Here is a 23,133-nt window from a genome sequence, read left to right as displayed (position 1 = left end):
TGTTGTTGTTGGACAAGTGGCTTCAACACTCAAGAGGGGAGGTGAATTGAGTTTTACAAAATCTTTTCGCAAAGTGCCTCCTTTGATATTTTAAAGACTATTTCTTCAATAAAGTGACTTAATAAGGAAAAATCTAAGTGTGAGAGCAAGTGTAGAGATTAACAAAGTAAGCAAGCGAATGGATAAAGACAATCTAAAGATGCAATTTCAATAATAAAGTAAGGAGGTAAAGGTTAGAGAAATTGCAAATTAGATGTATCCTGGTTCGGTCACCACTACCGTGACCTACGTCAAAACTGAAGCCGCTCGATCAATTCTTTTCACTAACTATCAAGCTTGAGGGTGCTTGACAAACCTCTACAAACTTTCAAGACTTCGGGCTCTTGATGCCTCACAATTTTTCACTCCAAATTTACTTAGGAATTTGGTGACCTCTCAAGTATAGGGTTCACTCCCCTCTCAAATCAAGAAGTAAGATTGAGGTGATTAAAAGTGGCTAAGTACTCTCAAAGTACAGATTGCACAAATTGAAGAACTAAGAGATGTATAACTTCAAAGGAAAGATGAGCTCAAGTGTATGCAATGATCAAAGTAAGTGATTAATGAGCAATAATAGGCTAGAAAGAGTAACAAAGCTTCAATAATTGATCTATGGTCGTGTACTGTTCATTATGACTGATGTGGGTATTTATATTGGCACCTCCTTTGAAAACTAGCCGTTTATAGCCGTTGTAATCCGTACATATCCGGATATTTATCAGGCTCATATCCGGATATGGATATCCGAATATTGTATCCGGATATTCTCAGTGCAATATCCGAATATTTCATGACAGCATCCTTTTTGTTCATATTCTGAGTTTCTTTTCTTTTAAAAAGGTTTTTATGACTTGTGATTCATGAAGTTGGTTATGGAAACTGTCTTGAAGCGTTTAAATCATGTAGGTACCTTTTTCAAATCAATTTTGGATGAGTCAAACCTTTTGTTTTGATATTTCTTTAAGGATGCATGCTTTTGAAATATATGAGTGATGAATGAACTTGAGCTCATGCATTGCTAGAATTTATACACCTTTACACATTTTTCCTAAGTCCTAAATGAATATACCATTTGAGATTTTGGACTTGGATTGATGCTTGAGACTTGGTGCTTGCATGCTTTCACTTTTGAGTTTCTTTTGGATGTTGCTTTGTCCTTGAGCATTCCTCTTTGTTATCATCAAAACTATGTTGACGTGGAATCATCAAGTGTACGTTGCATCCACATCATCACTTTGATTCATCAGTTGTGTCACAAGTGGGCGCTTAAAGCGCCGTACTAATTGATGTTGCGTAATTAGCTGGCGCATTTAGTGTTGTAAGCGTGTATAAAAAAAATCAGTAAGACATGTAGGCACCCTAAGAAGACTCAAAAATTTTATCTAATGATGATACTTAGTAAGATTTTATCCGAAAAGTAATGATTATATATAGTCAGGTATTTTTTAAACATGTTTATATATATATATATATATATATATATATATATATATATATATATATATATATATATATATATATATATATATATATACAACATCCTGATGAAGGAGATGGAAAAAAGTAGAAAGAAAAGAAGGAAACCGAGAGAAGAAAGAAGAAGCCAAGGGAAAGAAATAGAAAGAGAAAGTGAAAACGCAAGACAGTGAGGGAAAAAGAAAAGAAAGGAAAAAAAATAGAAGAAGGAGAAAGGAGAAAGAGTGACATATAGAAAGAAGAAAGTGAGAAAAATAAAGATGGAGGTAATATTGGGAGAGAACCTCATTCTTTTGCTTTCATCTATTTTATATTTAAGGTTAATATTTTTAAAAGTTATGAATGTGCCATTATTTTATTCAGATATTTTTTTATGAATCACTTCTACTCTTTTGATTTATCTGCTATCTTTGATTTTATGGATTTCATTAATTTATTTATATTAGTTATGAGAATGATTTAGAATCAAGACCATAGAACTAAGAAATTGCTTTGGTACCAAGTGGATATTAACTAAATATGTAATCTTTTACTAAATGATTTTATGAACCAGAAGTTAACCCAGTAACTGATGCATTTACTCGAGTGGCAGAACCTCTTAGAGAACAGACTGTAACAAATCAGCAAATTATTCAGGAGATGAGGGAGGCTCGTGTAACCAGAAACCATACCCATAACTCTAAAAGTGAAAGTGGATCTAGATTTACAAATGCTCAGGGAGGACCTAATCATGATTACAAAGGATTAACTGAATTCTGTAAGCATAAACCTTCCACTTTTCGTAGAGACTATAACCCTAAGGCAACTATGGAATAGGTAAAAGAACTTGAGAAAATATTTATGGTAATGGATTGTCTTATTATTCATCGGGTAAATTTTGCCTTATATATGTTCATTGGAGAAGCAGAATAATGGTGAACAAATACCATAAGGTATTTTCAAAGTCAAGGAACATAGATTACTTGGACAACATTTAAAGATGTCTTTTTGGAAAAATATTTTCCACAAAGCGTACAAAACAAGAAAGAGATAGAATTCCTTAAATTAAAACAAGGAAATATGATTGTTGGTTAATATGTGGCAAAATTTGAGGAACTATCCATATATTCCAATTATATACAGAATCAACCTAATAAATAATGGTTGACAATTAAGTTTGAATTTGGATTAAAACATGAACTTAAAAGTATGATAATAGGACATGAAATAAGAAACTTTTCATCACTAATAAACAGGTGCAGAGACATTGAAGCAAGCATGAAGGAAGCTGAGGAGGCAAGGGAGAAAGCCAGAGGTAAAAGTCGGAGAACGAAGAATGATGACAACGACGAAGAGAGCTTTCCACAAGCACAGGACTCAGGAAACAACTTTGCTGGCAATGAAGGAAGAGGAAATGAAAGACGGATGAATTCTCAGATTCAGGAATGTCCTAAGTGCAAGAAAAATCATGTTGTAGAATGCCTAGCAATAAAAGATGTATGTTTAAGTGCAAAAAGTCAAGACACCGGATGAGGCAATGCCCTCAAAATCAAGGTCAAAATTCATCTAATCAATATGTAACAAAAGGAAGACTTTTTACTCTCAGTGGATAGGAAGCAATTTAAACTTGGTGTAAGTTATCAATTTCCATTCTGCCTTCTCATCTTGAAGTTTTCAGTCCTGCTAGAAAAAAGATAACTATATTTCAAGTTTGTAGGAATTATTCTCTTTAAATCAAAGGTAAGTTATTTGAGATAAATTTAGTTTATTTGTCTATAATAGATATAATCTTAGTATAAAATAGTTAGTAGCCCATTTTGTGGATTACATATAATTGAATAAGTTATTTAAAATTTTTCTAGAAGATATGTCGAAATGGAAGCGTGGTGAATTTTAAATAATTGAACAAAGTTATTAAGAAATATTTTTGTAGAAGATATATCGATATTTTGGAAACAAAATTTTATTTAAGAGAGGAAAAAATGTAATAGAGAAAAAAAATAAAAAAAGGTGAAGAGTGCGGCAAAAAGGCGCTGCGATGAGGTTGGCACAAAAAAATGCCAATATGTATATAGAAGGGCGCGGGCAACGCGTGAGAGAGGAAGAAAAAAGAAGAGAAAAAAGAAGAAGATAACAGTGGCGCCTAAAGCGCCACTTTGTCTCTAAGGGTGGGGCAAAAAACACCATCATATAAATTGATAGTGGTGCAAAATGTGCCATGTTGGGTCACAAGTGGACGCTTAAAGCACCATACTAATTGATGTTATGTAATTAGCTGGTGCATTTAGCATTGTATGCATGTATAAAAAAAATATCAATAACACATGCAGGCACCCAAAGAGACTCCGAAATTTTATCTGATGATGATACTTAGTAAGATTTTATCTGAAAAGTAATGATTATACGTAGGTATTTTATATAACCTCCTAACGACGAAAATGGAAAAATAGTAGAAAGAAAAGAAGGAAACCGAGAGAATAAAGAAGAAGCCAGGGGAAAGAAATATAGAGAGAAAGTGAAAAGCGAGACAGTGAGGGAGAAAAAAAAAGGAAAGGAAAAAAAGAGAGAAAGGGTGACAGACAGAAAGAAGAAAGTGAGAAAAATAAAAAAAGAAGAAGGTAATATTGGGAGAGAATCTCATTTTTACTTTCATCTATTTTTTATTTAAGGTTGATAATTTTAGGGAAAAATGTTTGTCCTTTTAAAGGATATAATTTTGAGTCATTTTAAATAAATGACGCCATTTTGATGTAAATTGGTGACTTTTTTATATTCTCTCTCACTTTCTCTCTTTTCCTAATTTTATAGGGGAGAGAGGATGTAAAAATTACCAATTAAGCATCAAAACGATGTCGTTCCATTTAAAATGAAACAAAGATATATCCTTTAAAAGGACAAACATGTTTTCCTAGTTTTGTTAGTTATGAAGATGTCGTCATTCTGTCCAAATATTTTTTTATGAATCTCTTCTACTCTTTTGGTTTATCTGCTATCTATGATTTTGTATATTTCATTAATTTATTTATATTAGTTATGAAAATGATTTAGAATCAATAGAATTATAGAACTAAGAAATTCCTTTGGTATCAAGTGAATTTTAATGAATATGTAATCTTTTACTGAATGATTCTGATGTGAGCACAAGAGGATTTGTAGGGTAAGAGATGTCTTATCATGACTTGAGTTTTGTCATACAGAACTTTTCACATATAGAACCTACAAAGGTTTGGGCGCTCAGAAAGGTTTGAGCATTAGTCATTTCAGTTAAATAATACATATTCCTTTATATGTTTGTATATATAAATCCACAAAGGTTTGGGTAGAACCCGTAAGCCGTAAAGATTTGAGTATGTCTTAATGAAGAACCATAAAGGTCTGAACTTATATTTATTATTCATGATATTACTTTCTTATTATAAAAATATTTTGAGAGAATGATATTTTTCACTAAAGTGGCTGGATTGATTATAGTTTGTATATTTATTTTCATGCTAATCTTTTCAGAAAGTAAGCAATGCCATTATGTGTATCATTAGAGTAGAATGAGGTATCATCTTATATTCTAAGACAAACCCATTCTTGGGAAACTTCTGCCACGTGTCTGTTTCTCCTTTACTTTCAGGTTTGCTTTCACACTACACAAATTCAAAAAGTTTCCTTTTTTGGTAATTCATGGAATAAAAAAATTATAAAACAAATTATAATCTGGACTCAAAATCGATGGACACGATTTGCTATCTCAATTCAATGGTGCAGATTTGTTCTCATTTGTATTGGCACACAACTCATCTCACTTTCAAATTTTAAATTTGGAGTTCAAAATTTAAATTTAATTTTAAAAAACTGACAACTCAATTAATGTTCACCTCCTTTCTCCATTGAAATTGTTAAACGTTTAACAAAACCTACACGCCTTCTCATTTTTTGTAGTCGTTTCACTTATTTTCACATATTCTTCTTTCTCCTGTTCTTCGTGTTATTTTTTTTCTAGCTTCCATATCAGTGCAAAAACACATCCTTTTTCTTTCTCCTGTTCTTCGTCGTTCTCTTTTCGTGCAGATTTAATCAATTTTTTCTCATTTTTTGTTGTTCTTTTTGCATCTTATAGTGTTCCTTTGCGTTTTGCAAATTAAATCGAGTTTGAGTGGATATGCTTAGAAGCATTAGAATCTCTGATTTCTTTGAAGATATTCTTCGCGCCATTTTTTTGAGTGTATATGGTTATCTCCTCTTTCTTCCATTTTTTATTATTATTTTTCAATAATTTCTTCACGCCATTTCCACTTCCTTTTGAAGCTTCAATTAAAGTTGTAATGTGCAATTGCTCTTTCTCTGTTTTTTTTTTGGATTTTGCTGACTGAGTACAAAATATGGATTCATATCCTGTTGCTACTTTCCAGGTTCATGAATATTTAAGACGGAAGGTGACTAATTTTTTAGAAGTTTGGATGAATACGAATGCATCTGAAGCATTTATGGTACCATGTCATGAAATGTCCAAGCTTTTTTTTTAAAACCTTTGTCAGCTCTGTGATTTATATGAAAATGATTCCATCTTCGATAAATTTGAGTGTTGTCTTTATATATGTTTAACTGCTGAATTCTTTATACCTAATTACGAACCTTAGATGCATGTTTTAATCTGGAAAATTGTATTCCTTTCTATTAATTTTTGGAATGGTAAATTGATCTTTTTCCAATGCTATCTCATTGCCAGAGAGCTTGGAATAAACCTGTGTTGGACCGTGTGGGGCTACTAAACCAAATAAATGGTTTATTTCCTAATTTTTTGGTATTACCATTTTTTAATTGGAAGGTGATTATTCTTAAGTGATCCATTTTTCAGAGGTATTCTTAAGCTACTAAACTAAATATAGTTTCCTTTTATACATTTATTATTTTCAGAGGTGGTGGTTTTTGCAAATTGTGTAGCCTGTCTCCACAACTTCAGGAATTCGTTGGAGCACCAGGAATGGCTAGGACACTGGTATACTTTCTTTCTTCTTCTTAATTTTTTGGTAAAAATAAATGGTAGTAAAGGTAGTTACCCCATTGCTATCAGTCAAGAATACATAGAATTTCTATAAGAGTGAGTATATAATGTAATTCTGTTTCTGGCCTTATAGCATCTATTTATAATGTTGGCCTTAGGTTGTTAAGCAATTATGGGCCTATATTAGGGAGAAAAATTTGCAAGACACAAATAATAGGCGAAATATCATTTGCGATGAACCTTTGCGTGCCTTTTTGGTGTCCATTCAATCAACATGTTCCAAATGAATAAAGCATTGTCAAAGCATATCTGGCCATTGGATTCAAATGATGGTATGCTTCTGCAACCCTACCCTCCTTCTTACTAATTTTTATGTTATTTTCAACTCAGATGTTGGATCTCCTTTTAGATTATCATTTTTCATTTTATTTTTTAGACAAGGTACCTAATCCTTTTTTAATTTTCGCTGTATTATTTTCTTCGTGCACCAGATCCCTTTACATATTGTTACATTATGAAAGAACTACCACTGATTTATAATATATTTTTCCACTCTACTGAATTACTGATTGTTAACTTTTATTTCATGACACTGCAGACCTGAGCTTCCCTGTTTTATTCCTTTAGTCAATTTTTTGTAGACAATTCAAAAATATTGTTTAAACTGCATCTCTTGATATAGTTGTCCAGGTGAAGTCAGCACCAAAGGAAAAGTAGAAGAAGCAGGAAAGAGAAGATGGTATGGTTAATGATCTATGTTATTTGTCTACCTGGTATCACAGCCCCTTCCTTGTCAATTATAAATAAGGAAGCTTGACATAATGGTAAAAATGTTTTATCAGTCATGAAGTCGAGTACCTACTACTGAACAATGTATCAGTCACAGAGTCAAAAGAATCAAGTGCTCACACTTGAGTATTGGCCCCTGCTACCAGCCCCATTTTTTTGCATTTGCTATCAAGTTTTTAGAGAAATTGTTCACACTAATGGTTGGTTATACCTTTTAACAATGCCACCAAAAAATTAATCGTTTGATACCCACCATTCTATTTTTTTGTTTTCCTTTCTCTTATTGATTTATATTTGGTTGCTATGTATAGGTATTAAGTTTGAAAAGCTCGAGATACACGGAAGGCTCGAATTGGTTAGCCATGTAATTCACCATAAGAATATCAGCAGGAGTTCTACAAGCAACCCCTCAATATGAAATGATTGAGTATGTTTTACTCTTGGTACTACTTTTGTCTTTTGTGGTAATTTCGTTGAAGAGAGGTGCTTTTATTTGCTTGTCATTTGATGATGTCTTCAACTTCTTGAGCATTAACTTGAGAGCTCTGATGTCAAAAAATAAAGTTTTATTTTAATTTTTAGTGTAATAATAATAAACATTTTTCCATGTGAATTTTTACATCGGTAAGCAATATGTTTTAGATGAGTATATAGAAATTTAAATATCTTTATGTATACATTTATTGGCATGTGAATGTTATTATATATAGCAGATAATATTTATTATCATAATTTTTTTTTAGAATTAAGGTAATTTATTTAATAAATTTTAGAACTTTTTCTCATTTTGAATATAAAATTATCATAAATATTTTAAATCATTTTTAAATAATAAATACAGCAAATTGTTTTTGCAGATTTTCGTTGAGGTTTAATCATAAATATAACGCTTCGCGTTTTAGTTTATTCGTGATTTCATCATCAGAAGAAGTTAAAAGTTTTCAAGCTTTTTAGATTTTTGTTGAAACTCAAAACAGAAATGATTTTTATTAAAATACAATTATAATGAATCTTGGATTAGTTAACTGCCATTTTTGTCTAGTATATAACGCTCTGCGTTTCAGTTTATTCTCTGTAAATGTCATAAAGCATACCGTGAAAGAAATTTTAAAAGACTGATTAAAGAATTAGACATAACAACACACCATTAACTGCCATTTATTAATAAATCAATTTCTCACCAAAACACAATTAAAATTTAAAAGAGAAAATTATAAATGAAACAAAAAAAATGTTTAAAATTATAAAAATTTAAATATATTTGATACAATATAATTTAAATTAGGAAATTAAATGAAAAAAATAAACTTTAAAAGAAAATAAATTAAAATTTTAACTTAAAAAATAATTTAAAAAAAGAAAAAATTTCGTATGAGTATTTTTTAAAAAAAAATTAATATAAACGTTTTTAATTGATATGTATAACCAATTTAAAAAATATAAAATTTTAAATTAAAAGAGAAAAACTTACTTTTTTTTTTAAAAACATGTATAATTAATATAAAGAATTTAAAATGTAACTTTTAAATTTAAAAGTTATTAGGAGATTTTTAATGCACATATTTCGATTTTTTTCTCATTCCTCACTCTTTGGAAATTCAAATTCTAAATTGATTTCAAATTTTGGATTTCAATTTTAAATTTCAAATTGTAATTGTGGGAAAGGATTTGGAAATAAAAAATTAAATAAATAATAATTTCTTTTAAAAATCAAAATAAAAAATCAATGGAAAATTAAGTTAATCATTTATGGTGGCAGACAACTCATTCAATGTCCCACTGATTTGTACATTGGAATTACTCAGCTCTTTTAAATGCTTTCTGCATTGGAATTGCTCACTCTTTTGAAATTCGAATTCTGAATTGATTTCAAATTTTGGATTTCAATTTTAAATTTCAAATTGTAATGGTGGGAAAGGATTTGGAAATAAAAAAAATTAAATAAATAATAATTTATTTTAAAAATCGAAATAAAAAATCAACGGAAAATTAAGTTAATCATTTATGGTGGCAGGCAACTCATTCAATGTCCCACTGATTTGTACATTGGAATTATTCAGCTCTTTTAAATGTTTTCTGCATAGGAATTGCTCATTCTTCTGAAATTCGAATTCTGAATTGAATTCAAATTTTGGATTTCAATTTTAAATTTCAAATTGTAATGGTGGGAAAAGATTTGGAAATAAAAAATTAAATAAATAATAACTTGTTTCAAAAATCAAAATAAAAATCAATGGAAAATTAAGTTAATCATTTATGGTGACAGACAACTCATTCAATGTCCCACTGATTTGTACATTGGAATTACTCAGCTCTCCAATTACTCAGCTCTTTTAAATGTTTTGTGTATTGGAATTGTTCATTCTTCTGAAATTCGAATTCTGAATTGATTTCAAATTTTGGATTTCAATTTTAAATTTTAAATTGTAATGGTGGGAAAGGATTTGTAAATAAAAAATTAAATAAATAATAATTTCTTTTAAAAATCGAAATAAAAAATCAATGGAAAATTAAGTTAATCATTTATGGTGACAGACAACTCATTCAATGTCCCACTGATTTGTACATTTGAATTACTCAGCTCTTTTAAATGCTTTCTGCATTGGAATTGCTCACTCTTCTGAAATTCGAATTCTGAATTGATTTCAAATTTTGGATTTCAATTTTAAATTTCAAATTGTAATGGTGGGAAAGAATTTGGAAATAAAAAATTAAATAAATAGTAATTTCTTTTAAAATTCGAAATAAAAAATTAATGGAAGAATAAGTTAATCATTTATGGTGGCAGACAACTCATGTAATGTTCCACTACTTTTCTTTTGTTGAATATTATGAGTAAAAAGACCTCTACTTTTCTTTTGTTGTATATCCCACTATTTTTTGCATGGATATTTTTTAGCTCTATTAATGTTGCATAGAAAACAAAAACATTAAAAAAATTGTAAAATAACAAAATTATTTATATTGTAAAATAAATTCAAAATTTGGAAATGAATTAAATGAAAAATTATATGAACTTGATATGTGGAAAAAGAGTTAAGCATTATATAAAAATTATAAAAATCATAAATTAAAATAGAAAAAATATATAAAAATATGTATAATTAATATAAAAAGTTTTAAATTTTAAATTTAAATAAAAAATGACAGTTAGAGGTGAAAAAACTAGGCTCGGCCCGGAGGGCTGGCCCTCCAATATATTTTTATAATTCAATTGAAATTTTATTCTTCTTCTTTTATAATTAAATTATTAAATCTAATTTTAATTTTTTTAAATATAAATTTTTGAAATTCCAAAGATTAACGACACTAATCCTTGCAAAAAAAAGTTATTTATATAAAATACTGACAATTAGAGATGGAAAACTGGGCTCGACCCGGAGGGCCGGCCCGCTAATATATTTTTATAATTCAACTGAAATTTTATCCTTCTTCTTTTATAATTAAATTACTAAATCTGATTTCAATTTTTGTAAATACAAATTTGTAAAATTTCAAATACAAAGGACATAAATTCTTGCAAAAAATAATATTTATTATTATTTTTTAAATCTGATTGTAATAAATGAAAGACCATCTCTGAGATAAAATATAAAAACCTAAATGTGACTATAAGAACATTTTTTGTGTGTGGATAAATATAAAAATATTTTGTATGCTCATAGTTAGAGGTGACAAACTGGGCTCGGCCCGAAGGGCTGGCCCACCAACACTTTTTTATAATTAAATTAAAATTTCATCCTTCTTCTTTTATAATTAAATTCCTAAATCTGATTTTAATTTTTGTAAATACAAATTTATAAAATTCAAAATGCTAATGACACAAATCTTTGCAAAAAAATAATTATTTACATAAAATATTGATAGTTAAAGGTTGCAATCTTTGTTGCTTACCCAAAAAAAGAAGGTTGCAATCTGGGTTTGCCCGGTGGGCCTTTCTGCCCCTCCTGCCAACACGTTTTAATAATTAAATTAAAATTCCACTATTCTTCTTTTATAATTAAATTCCTAATTCAGATTTTAATTTTTGTAAATACTAATTCATAAAATTCCAAATACTAACGGCACAAATCCTTGCAAAAAAATAAGATAGCAATACAGGTTTTTATAAGTATAAAGTTTGCAGTGCGATTAACCAACTACGGCGGACGACAAATATTTTGATCTTTTCCCCCGTACATCGCAGGGGTAATACACTAGTGACTAAAGATGATAAGAACAGTACGGAGTTCATGAAAAGATTAGTTAAAGTTCCTACTTGATGTAAATAGTTTAGAAACAAGAAATAATGTATTTGACTTAGCCTTATGTATAATTAAATTTTAACTTTTTTTATCATATGCTTTATTTTTTATTTTCTAAAGCTGCGTGAGAATCTTATACTTTTTAATTTAAAGTAAGATTGCATGCTAAGCAATTATAAAAGATGTTACAAAAAAGTTTTTGTAATTCTTTTAAGGAAAAAGTGTTTTGTTATTTTAAATGAAATAAAGTTATGTTATTTTAAGAGAGATAAACATAAAATAATATTTTTTATTTAAAATTTAAATTAAAAAGAAATCACACACTTTGTCCTCGTAATTTTCATTTCTTGTGTCTATCTCTATTCTAAAATAACATAACTTGTATAATTTAAAATGACAAACATTAAATATTTATTTTTAAGGATTAGAGTTTGTAAATTATTTGAGTTGTAAATATAACCTTTTTTTTTTTAAATATTAAAATATGTTTTTTATATTTATTATGACAGTATTAAATATTAAATATTTAGACCTATATGAATGAAATTACACTGGTATTGAAATGATGAAGGAGCTAAGAGAAGAGAAATTGAGGTGAATCTGGTGAATACTGTGAAGTCGTAACAAAGGAAAGAAGAAGAAGAAGAAAGGAGAAGGAAGGATGCATCCCTACGCACACGATTTGTCATTAATTGACATAAATTTCAGTTACGGTTACTCATATTCAGATCCCATTATCAACCCCTTCGCACATCATCTTCACTCTTTTCAAAACGATGATAATGATCGCCCAGACGACACCGTTTTGTTCCATCGCCACGACGGAACCTCCCCTCTTCCTTTCGGCATGGATTGGAGCCCTCCTCCTCGCAAATGGGTTCTCTCTCTCTCTCTCTCTCTATTCATGTTTTGTTCTTTTTTCTATTGTAATCAAATCAAATTATAATTAATTATGATTATAGGATGGACGCAACACTGTTTGGCCGATTCATCCTCCTAATGGTTGGAGTTTCTGTGTTACGGTTCCTTCATGGGTTGCTGTTCCCCAATCCATAAATTCTGATCCTATCGTGGTATTTTCATTCATCGATTTTTTTTTGTTAATTACTTATAAGTTATAAATGTACCCAATTATTATCTTTTCTTTTTCTTTTTCTTTTTACAACTCTTGCAATTGCGTTCTGTTTTTAACTTTTTAACTTTCTTAGGTTATAGTTTTTCAGGGTTCAAGTTGGTATACAATCCCCGGAAGCAATCACCACTACTCGAATAGTATTACGCAGATTTAATGATTTCTTGAACTTGTTTTCTGAAGTAAGTGTGTTTTCTATCTATAGGTGTACTTTTATGTGGGGGGAAAAATAATATTGCTTTTCAGTATTAAGTTATGAGCAACTTATTTTTGCTTCCAGCTGAAAAAAGAATTTCCCATGAAAAATCTGCCTCCAGCTCCACCAAAAAAGATATTGAGAATCAAAAGCCAGACTCTTTTGGAAGAGGTTCATAACTTATCCATCTTTTGTTGCTTGTCACTACGTATTATTTACTGCAATAATTGTTTTGCTCTTAATTTTACGAGTAAAGTATCTTTTGGGTCCTCAACAAAAATTACAGAGCCTATTTTAATCCTTTAGAAAAAGAAAGTCGACTTGTGGTACCTCTGAAATTCAAAATAGATCTAATTAGTCAAAATCGTGGTCTCTCTGAAATTCAAATTCAAATAAGACCCACCTTAGTTTCTCAAAAGGACTAACGTGGATCTATTTTAAATTTTAAAGGGATCACAAGTCAATTTTTTTTTTAAGGGATTAAATTGGGACTTGTGATATTTGTTGAGGACCCAAAAGATATTTTACTCTAATTTTATTTAGCTTGAGAATTTTTTTTTTTTTAACATTTGATTATTTGCTCTATTTGCCAAATGACTTCTATGCAGTTTGATACTGACAAATTGGTCACTTACAGAGACGGCGCTTATTAGCGGATTGGATGGAAAAATTGTTATCGGACATTGATATATCAAGAAGTGCCCCAGCAGCAATATTTCTTGAGCTAGAAGCTGCTGCTAGATCTTGTATGTTTTCCTTATAAACCTAAATATAACATTTTATCATTTTATGTTAGATTTTGAAGTAGTTCTTCGTTAGTTGAAAGAGTATGAAAACAGTCCATCGTGATGTTCTACAAACTTTTAACTCCTCTCTGTTGTTGATATTTTTCAGCATTCCATGATGTGAATCAGCATATTTCAGATGAAACATCTGCTAGTGGTACTCCACGATCATATATGTTCCAAGATAACGCACATGGTTCTGTAAAGGCTCATAGTTCAACTGCTGCATCCAATTCTGGTAATGATACCCCTTATGAGGTCTCTGATCTAGGAACACCAAGGCATGGAAAAGATAAATGTTCTTATCAAGGCAGGGATAATTCAACATTAGAACATGACTTAATTAATCCAACTGAAACAACTGTTGATCATGCCACATCCAGCAAAGACTCTATTTATGCGGATAATAGTACAGACAAAGTCACTGAGATTCCTGCTGATGCTATTGCTCTTCGCCTTGATGGAACTGAGTTTACACCTGCAGTACAAAATGATAAGTTGAAAGCTGATGTCAAGAGACTGTCAACAGAAAGCATTGGAAGTGATATAAGCTCTTCTAGGAATACTGAAACATCAAATTCAACTGTGACCACTTTGCTTCAGGATGCTTCCCATAACCTTCCTGGGATCCATGAACCTTCCAGAAACTCAGATTTATTGGTGACTTTTCATTTGGATGAACGAAACAAGTTGAACAGAATTCTTAATACACAGAAGCAGAGACTGGCCACTGCAAAAACAGATGTGGAGGATCTTATAGCAAGACTGAATCAAGAAATGGCTGCAAGACAGTATCTCATAACTAAGGTATTCAATATATGTTTAAGATTTTCATTTATTACTGAATTTTGAAATAGACATTTTCATTTGTCACTTGCTTTATTGATTCCAGTAAATGTAGTTAGGATAAATCTTCAGCAGCTGCATGATGTTTATCCTTGGCAGCACATGGTTTCTCAGTTCTTTAAACCTAAAATCAATGCCATACATAAAGTTATGTGCTTGTTGTTCATATTAAGCACAATGCGATTAGGAATTCAGAATTTAAACTGTTTCAATACTCTGTATCATGCTCATACTCATTTGTGGCAGCACTGTGCATAAAATTATCAAACTGCAGAACTGCCATCTACTGGCCAAATTATCTTTCACGCTGTTGATTCATTGCGGATTAACTTCTGAATCTGTACTCCATTAGTAGTAAGCAAATGAATAATGTGAAGTTCTTTGGTTGCTCTTTTGGTTTTATATTTGAAGTCCGTTGAACAAGTTTATTGTTTACAGAACTAGATCAGGCTTTTGGAGGAGTACGTATGCTATGAGTAGATCTGCAGAAAATTTTGTTGTTTGAGTATGCGGATTGAGCAGTCAAAAGTATTTACCATAGGAGATTAGGGGGTTCAAAATGGATGTTATTAGCAGTTTTTCAATACAAGAAGTATCATGTTCAGCTATAATTTCCAATTTCCTGGTTCCAATGTGTCAAATTTAATGACCAAGTAAGCAAATACTGTTCTAGAGATCCCAAGTAAGTTTATGATCAATAGCATTGTTACAAAGTTCCTTTTTTTTTTACCCCAGATCTAGTATTGGACAATGGCTTGCAATTTGAATGATGTCAAAACTAGAATTTAAGGAATCATATTCTGTTTTCTCTGCATTTGACAAAATTAAAAACTTTTAGTTCTGAAAAATTAAGCATTGAATTTGTAATGTTTGAAAAGATTTTCTTTTTCAGTGTTAAATATGTATTAAAGAAAAATATTTGCATTTAATAAAATAAATGAGGTTATACAAAAGGAAAATATTATCATTTGATAACTTAGATTGGGAAAGGGTTGCTGGTGAATGTAGTCAATGATGGTCCCCACACTGAATGTTTTCAACATTTTTTCCAGACTAAATTGATTTTTGGCAATTGTTAGTTGTTAGATAATTACCACCAAGTCCTTTTGAATGCTGAAATTATTCATTTTTAGCACTGAATTAGTTTCTGTATAGATCCTTCTAATAGATTGAGTCTCATTATGCAAAAGTGGAGAGTGTTGATTATGAAAATGTAGTTACTTATTTATTGGCTACCTTTAATTTTTAATAAATGTGACTAGTAACTGAACAGAGATATGCTAATTTCGTTGAAACAAGTTGAATCTCAATGATGGAAAAGTGAAAAGAAGTGATGATATCTTATTGGACTTTTATACTCTTGTTCAAATATTTAAATTTACTTGTAGGTCAAAGATTTGGAGGTTGAACTTGAAACAACTCGACTGAATTGCAGAGAAAACATGCAGCAAGCTGTTTTAAATGAAAAGGAAAGGCTTACACAAATGCAGTGGGACATGGAGGAACTTCGAAGGAAATGCCTGGAGACGGAAATGAAATTAAAATTCGAAGAGGTCTGGTTGTGATTATTAACTTTAATCAATATTGCATGCCATTCCATTTTTGTGGCCTATGGTGAAATGTTATAATGATTTAGGATGAAAGGCTGCTAGCAGAATCAACAAACGCATCCATCATTCAGGAGAAGCAAATGTTGCAGCAAGAATTAGGTGTGGCTAGAGAACAATTTGAGCACTTGCGGAAACATCATGATGAATTTGAGATGAAATCAAAGACAGATGTGAAGTTGCTAATAAAGGAAGTCAAGTCCCTTAGAAGTTCTCAGTTCGAACTGAAGCAGCAGCTCAGTGAATTGATGAAGGAAAAAGTAGACGTGGAGGTATGGTCCTTTCTGGTCTTGTATGTTGCAACTAGCACTGAATAATTTTATCATTCCTCTAGACTTGGAAACTATCAATTTGACTGATTCAATGAGTTTAAAAGAGGAAGAGGTAGAGCAGATGCAATTATCTATTCTGACTAGTTCCTCCGATAATCTTATTTACATGTATTTTTCACACATTTGGAAATATCTTTTGCCCTAGAAGTTTGGAAATTTAGTTAATCTCACGTTATTATTTTGCTGTATCTTATTCAGAAAATTCTCCAGAAGGAAAAGCAAAGAATGGAACTTTCTCATAATGCTAATGCAAAATTGCTGCATGAATGTGCAATCCTTCAGAAGAGGCTTCAGGAGTGTAGTGTAAACTTCCTTGCTGAAGAGGAAGATAAACTAAATGTTGACACTTCGCCATCTGATGCTTTGGATTTATTAGCAACATCAGATAATCGGATAGGTCTCTTGCTTGCAGAGGTATGATATTGTAGCTCCAACGTTGGACATTACCCTGCATTCTTTACCCATCGTTATTTTCATTGGCATCTTTTTTCTCGAATGCCATTCAAAGGGATGTATCTTATAGAGTTATTCAATGGCTATATGGCTTAGATTTGATCTGCTTTTGTTGTCAGTGTAAATCTATGATAGTGTGTGTTTGAAGAGTTGTCAAATTTTTAATTGAGTTATCTGAAAGTACACGTAGCCATCATCGTATGGGTTATACCCTGTTTACTGCATGTTGCCCTGTAGTTTCCTATTTGCAATTTTCTATACTAACTTTGTTTACATGCTGTCTGCAAATATGGGAACAGGCACAGCTCTTAGCACAAGATGTAGAAAATGCTGTTGCTGTGGATGAGACCCGCAATATAACTACAGATGATACAGGGATAACGTATGATGAATTGAGGAAGATGCTGGCAGATATGTTTGTAGACAATGCCAGTTTAAGGAAACAAATCAATTCTGTTATTCGTTGTGCTCTAAATTCAAGTATCAAATCTGAGGGGGATGAAGAAGAGGAAATCCATTTACAAAAAACTGTTCTAAGCAAGTTCTTAGAAAGATGACATGTTTTATACTTCATGCATACCCTATGTATATTACTGAGTTAGTTAATATTATCTATAATTTTGCAACTGCATGGTTTTCCTGCTTAAAGAACATTGTTTGCGAACAGTAACGCCTTAATCATAAAAGCCAATCATCACGTTTAGTGAACAAACCATGCCCTTTATTGTTCCACCAGAATTAATGTGGTGTTGTGGTTAATGTGATTACCAATTTTTACCTAATCAATTGTAGTCAGCACAAATTTAATACCAGAATTAATACTTGCGCCTCTCCCTTCAATCAATATAAAAAAGCAACATATCATTTTTCTAATGTTACTCGAGTAAGAAAATTCTGAATTCTTTTTTTTTCTTTTTCTTTTTTAATACTAACGGAAAATAAACACAAAGCAGAAAAGCTAGCTACAAGCTCTGGGCAACTCAATGCCCACTAAGTCACTCTGCACCAAAGTTAGGCCGTCCTCTGAAGAAAGGAAGATATGAGTTCCCCGGCCATGGTTTTGCATAGTAAGGGTGTTCGCGGTCTGAATTGGATCAGTTTTGAAAGTAAAAATCATCCGATCCAATTCCTTCGGTTTGATCATGTAATCATCTATTCGGTTTGAATTTTTATTAAATCTGATCCGATCCAATTCAATTTTTTTTGATTTGAATTGGATCGATTTTTAATTTTTTGACTTTGTTTCATGGTTATTGTGCAATTAACATCTTTTTTATATATTGACTTTGTAAATTTTATTTTTTTAAATACAAAAGCATCAATAAACGATAATATAATTTTTTTTTGACAATGAGATATGAAGCTCTATACAAATGAAATTTTGTTAATGAAACGTGACTAGGTTTTTTCTTGAGTTTAGTTAATGGATTAATGGATCTTGGATTTAGAAATTTTTGGGTTATGATTAGAAAAAGACCCAAGTAGGTAGAGAAAAATTAATATATTGGATTGGTTTGGATTAGATCGATTTTCATCAATCAATCCGAAAACCAATCAAATCCAATTAAAATTTGTGGTTTTTTTCGGTTTTCGATTTTTCGGTTTTCGGTTCAGTTACTGCGGTTTGAATCGGTTGATGAACACCTCTATATGCAAGCCCAGTCATCAACCTTGTTTCCAACCTAGAACGTGTGTGAATCCTGAACTTGAAAGGCCCACCTGAACTTGCCACTGTCATCCTAAAAGGCCCTGAGTACGATTGATCAAGGGGAAGAGGGGGTGCAATGTTTGGCATTCTGAATCTTAAGAATGAGATTACTCTGGTTGCCACCTGAAGACTAGATAAGAAAATGTACACAAGAGGGAAATATAATTTTAATCTTGCATTTAGGCTTTTGCAGACAGCGCATCCAACATCAGTCGAACTGCATCACCTGCTCAACTGAGTCTCTAGCCCTGCGATAAGCAACTATCCTCAGCTCATAACCCTGCTCAATCAACTACTCACCACCACCACCAAACATTCCCATCATGTCTTTAGCAGATCCCATCTGCTTCATTAAGTTTTGTAAACCGCCCATGCCACCAATTTGCTTCAGCATCTGTGGAGGGAGGACTTTGCTCATGTGCTGGGCATTCATATTTCGGGATTGGGCACTCATTTCACTCTTTTTCGGTATTTTAAGCCCTTTCATTTTGCTCCATATCTTTGCAAGACGTTTGTACTCTTCTAACATCTCCATCACATCCCTACCTAGACGACCAGAACCTCGAGCTATTCGCATCATACGTGACTCATTCATGAGCTTTGGGTTTGAACTATCCAACTCTGAAACATATTAGCGGTCAAAGGTGAGCATGTGGAGGAATGCTATTTCAATGTAAATCTGAACCTTGTATACGTAAAGTTGATCTTTGAAACAATCAATTCATAATGCTTGCCTTCGTTTGTCATTGAATCCATCATTGTCATGTAACGCTTAATTTTTGACTGGCTTTCTTTCTCATGGCCTTTTGGCATTAGTTCAGCACTAAATCCTGGAAGCATGGAAAACACCTACATAAATCACCGAAGAAATTAGTCAAAAGAAAATAGAAGCGATTATTAATGTATTATACTGGAATAACAGAACAAATGTGGTTGAATCCGTCATTGTCTGTATGGCACATCAAATGTAAATGTATCAAGAAAAAAAAAAAAAAAATCCAATTAAACATAATAAGGTAATTTACCTGGCTGATAGGACCCATTTTAAGTAAGTTCTGAAACTGCTCATACATAATCCTCAAGGTGAAGTTTCCTTCTGACAGCTTTTGAAGCAGTTCAGGCTGTTGATCCATAGGAACAACTTCATGAATTTTGTCCATAAACCCAGACCAATCACCCATGCCTAGTTCAAAAGCCATTTGACAAGACTAAAGATTCAATATTTTTAGGAACTTGGACATTATAGCATGTCCTTGATGAGTAATAATGTATTGGGTAAGAAGAAAAAAGAAAACCCAAAAGTACGCACCTAATAGGCGACTGACAAATGGCTTAACATCAAAAACTTCAAACTCATCCATATGTTCTCCAGTTCCAATGAATATGACAGGGCTCTTTGTTGCTGCAACACTGCACATATAAAATGAATAAGACTTAAGGTATCCAAACCACATAATATGTATACAGACATTATACATGCATAAAAATATATACAAGCACATTCATTTCAAAGGAATATAACACTAATTTTCCAAATGCTTCAATCATGTAAAATTAATTTCCGTATAATGTAGAATTTAAACCATGAAGGCGGTTCAAATTTAGGTAAAAAAATTTGCTATACGCTTGCATGTATGATTGTTAGGCTAGTGCATTATCAGCTTCTAAATTGATTTGTTTATAGTTGCAAAAAAAAAAACCAAAAAATCACTCCCCGTTAAACCCGACTAGCGAATATGGGGTGAAGGAAATCTTTGTACGCAACCTTACCCTTGCATAATAACAAAGAGGTTGTTTCCTGGATTCGAACCCATGACCTTTCAGTCACGAAGAAACAGTTTTACCACTGCTCCGGTTCGTCCCTTTTAAAAAACCACTCCTCGTTAAACCCGACTAGCGAGTGTGGGGTGGAGGAAATCCTTGTAGTTGCAAAAGTTGATAGTAAATATAATACAATTATCCTGGTAACACTTACGCACTAAGAGCACCGCCACCCTTTGCATGGCCATCCATTTTGGTAACAATTACAGCTCCAACTGCAACAGTCTGTTTAAATGCTTGGGCCTGATCAAAAGCAGCCTGTCCAATACTGCTATCCATAACAAATATAACAAGATCTGGTTTCTGTACAATGCAAGGAAAAGATATTAGAATTTACTGGCTTGGAAAATTGATATCAAATGCATATAGCATAAACTGGAAATACCGTTGCTTCTGAAACTTGACGCATTTCTTCAAAAAGAGCAGCTTCTTGTTTGTGCCGCCCACTGGTATCAACAATTATAAGATCACAGTTTTCTTTTTTGAATCTATCCACACCTTCAACAGCAATTTTCACAGGATCTGATTCCGTATAGCTGTTGAGGAATGAGGACACAGCAATGCAATAATTACTTGAGCATTGAAATCATAGACAACGAAATGCAACTGATATAAAGGTGCCATAAACCAATGATATCAAGCACAGCATATCATAACTCATCTGCAAGGAGCTAAAGTTATAACAAGAACAAAATGTGGTTGAATATGAATGCCCACTCCCAAAAATAAAGAAAGAAAAAAAAAAAAAAAAAAGATGTGAAATCATCAGACAAGACTAAACAGATATCCTTTGTTAAAAGAAAAAAAAGGATAATGCATTTTGTTATTGGCTTCGTATTTGCTCTGTTGGTTGTATGATACCTTCCAAATTACCCATGTACTTTTAATGTGCCAACAACTTCCTTTTTCCTTACATCCCCCCTTTTTCCCTCTCTCTTTTCCCCGTCTTATTATCTTTCTCTAACAAGAAACAACATGAAAGAAGGTAAAATATGAGAAAATGGTATTACTTTTGCAGAAATTGGAACCGAAATAAGGAAATTTGGTAGTGGGATTCAAAAAGTGTAGAAGATAGAATATAATTTCTAGGTGATAAACAGCCAAAGCCAATTATATGCCCTGGAATTGGAATTGGTAAAGGTTATTTTGTTCTTCAATCATCACCAATCTAACCTTGTCCTCACTTAACATTTACTTAACGCTAGTAGGCAAGCTTGGGATGCCATTACCCAATATAAAGCAAAATTCATCCTTAAGAAGTAATTACTAAATTCCGAGACAGCAAAACAATGTACACTATACGACCTTTAAAAAACCGACTCCAATCTCCCCTAACAACTAAAGACCATTTTTCTATAATTAAATCTTCAGATTGCATTTCCCCGAAAGAAACAGCCAGACCTCTTGAAGGATTATTCATCTCATAGTTTCAGAATTGACATAAAAGTTATAAGCAGTAAATATAACTGTGGTCGCACTCCATCAACACGGGCTATGTATGCTGCATAACTAACCGCAAACCATTAATCTACAATTTAGTTCAACTATCTCCACTACCATCATCGCATTCCTCCTCAAAAAGGAAACAGTACTATATTCTAGGCTTGCATACAATATTAAACCCATAACAAATACCAACTAAGTACCTTCCATAAAAAGGGATCTTAGCTTTAGTGGCATTTTGCTTCAATTGATCAAATGCACCAGCTCTGAAAGTATCTGCACACACTAGAGCTGGCTTCCAGCCTTTCTTCTGATAATAATATGCATATTTTGTACAAGTGGTGGTTTTCCCAGAACCTGAATTCATTTCAAAAACATATAAGTATCTATCTATCAATAATTGTAAGGGGCAGGATATACTTACCACAAAAAATGTTTACCACCTTTACAAACAATCTAATCACCGTTGTTTACCACCACCTTTACAACCAATCTAATCACCGTTGGTTTCCGTCAATCTAAAGTTATAATTTATTGAAAATTAATAATTAATTAATAAGTACAATTCAATAATTTTCAAAAAGTATAACCGTTGGATTGACTATAATGGAAATCAGTGATTAAGTTGATTGTAAGGGTGATAAACATTTTTTGTGGTAAATATATAATTTCCCTAATTGTAAACATGTAAATTAACAAACAGTCAACATACCTTGTAAACCAACAAACATAACGACACTTGTTTTTCCTTTTTTGGGAGTGAAAGAGGGCTTCCCAGGATCCAGCATTTTGCAGAGTTCGTTAAACACAGCCTAGAAATAAAATCCACAAAAAGCAATAATATATTATTTCCAATAAAAATAAAATAAATAAAAGAAGAAGAAGAAGAAGAAGAAGATAATGGTGTACTTGTTGGATGATCTTGCGCTTGTTGTGACCAGCAGCGAGATCGTCGAGGTTGACAATCTTCTTGATATTTGTCTGCATGTCACGTACGAGCTTGAATTGAACATCGGATTGAAGGAGAGCTCGAGTGATCTCGTTCAGGCAATCGTTGAGAACCTTCTCGTCGATCACCGTCGCATTGCTCATCTGCTGGAGAGCACGCGAAATGCTCCCCCCTAACTGCGCCAGAACCATCTTGTTTTGCTTTCTTCAACAAATTATTTGCAGAATTAGGGTTTGGGATGAAGACGATGATTCCTTTCTTGCTTTAACAAAGATGAAGATGAAGATTGTTATCAAAAAAAAAAAAAAAAAAAGATGAAGATGAAGATGACGATGAAGCTT

General features: G+C 31.9%; 2 protein-coding genes across 3 annotated transcripts; one reads left to right on the top strand and one right to left on the bottom strand.

Annotated features, from left to right (window-relative positions):
- The first annotated feature begins 12,104 nt into the window (after positions 1-12,104).
- LOC133296344 (PX domain-containing protein EREX) lies at positions 12,105-17,454 on the top strand. Its single transcript, XM_061495309.1, has 10 exons — positions 12,105-12,397; positions 12,483-12,593; positions 12,736-12,834; positions 12,933-13,019; positions 13,486-13,594; positions 13,743-14,440; positions 15,868-16,032; positions 16,116-16,358; positions 16,617-16,832; positions 17,171-17,454. The coding sequence occupies exons 1-10, from the start codon at positions 12,182-12,184 to the stop codon at positions 17,426-17,428; spliced, it is 2,202 nt and encodes a 733-aa protein (XP_061351293.1). The 5' UTR covers positions 12,105-12,181; the 3' UTR covers positions 17,429-17,454.
- A 1,151-nt stretch (positions 17,455-18,605) lies between these two features.
- On the bottom strand, positions 18,606-23,098 carry LOC133296342 (signal recognition particle subunit SRP54 2-like). 2 transcript variants are annotated; one of them, XM_061495307.1, is made up of 10 exons: positions 22,753-23,098; positions 22,556-22,655; positions 22,047-22,200; positions 20,786-20,936; positions 20,555-20,703; positions 19,889-19,989; positions 19,605-19,762; positions 19,314-19,428; positions 19,107-19,200; positions 18,967-18,973 (listed from the first exon to the last, which is right to left on the bottom strand). In XM_061495307.1, exons 1-10 carry the CDS (start codon positions 22,981-22,983, stop codon positions 18,967-18,969), a joined length of 1,260 nt encoding a protein of 419 aa, XP_061351291.1. In that variant the 5' UTR covers positions 22,984-23,098. The 2 variants fall into 2 exon arrangements, with proteins under 2 accessions (XP_061351290.1, XP_061351291.1); XM_061495306.1 differs by having other exon boundaries at positions 18,606-19,200.
- Positions 23,099-23,133: the final 35 nt, after the last annotated feature.

The sequence above is a fragment of the Gastrolobium bilobum genome, unplaced genomic scaffold, assembly GCF_033153095.1.
Source record: "Gastrolobium bilobum isolate Gb01-03AN ecotype WA unplaced genomic scaffold, APGP_CSIRO_Gbil_v1 utg4031, whole genome shotgun sequence".
NCBI lineage: Eukaryota > Viridiplantae > Streptophyta > Magnoliopsida > Fabales > Fabaceae > Gastrolobium > Gastrolobium bilobum.
This window is presented reverse-complemented; position numbering and strand designations above follow the sequence as displayed.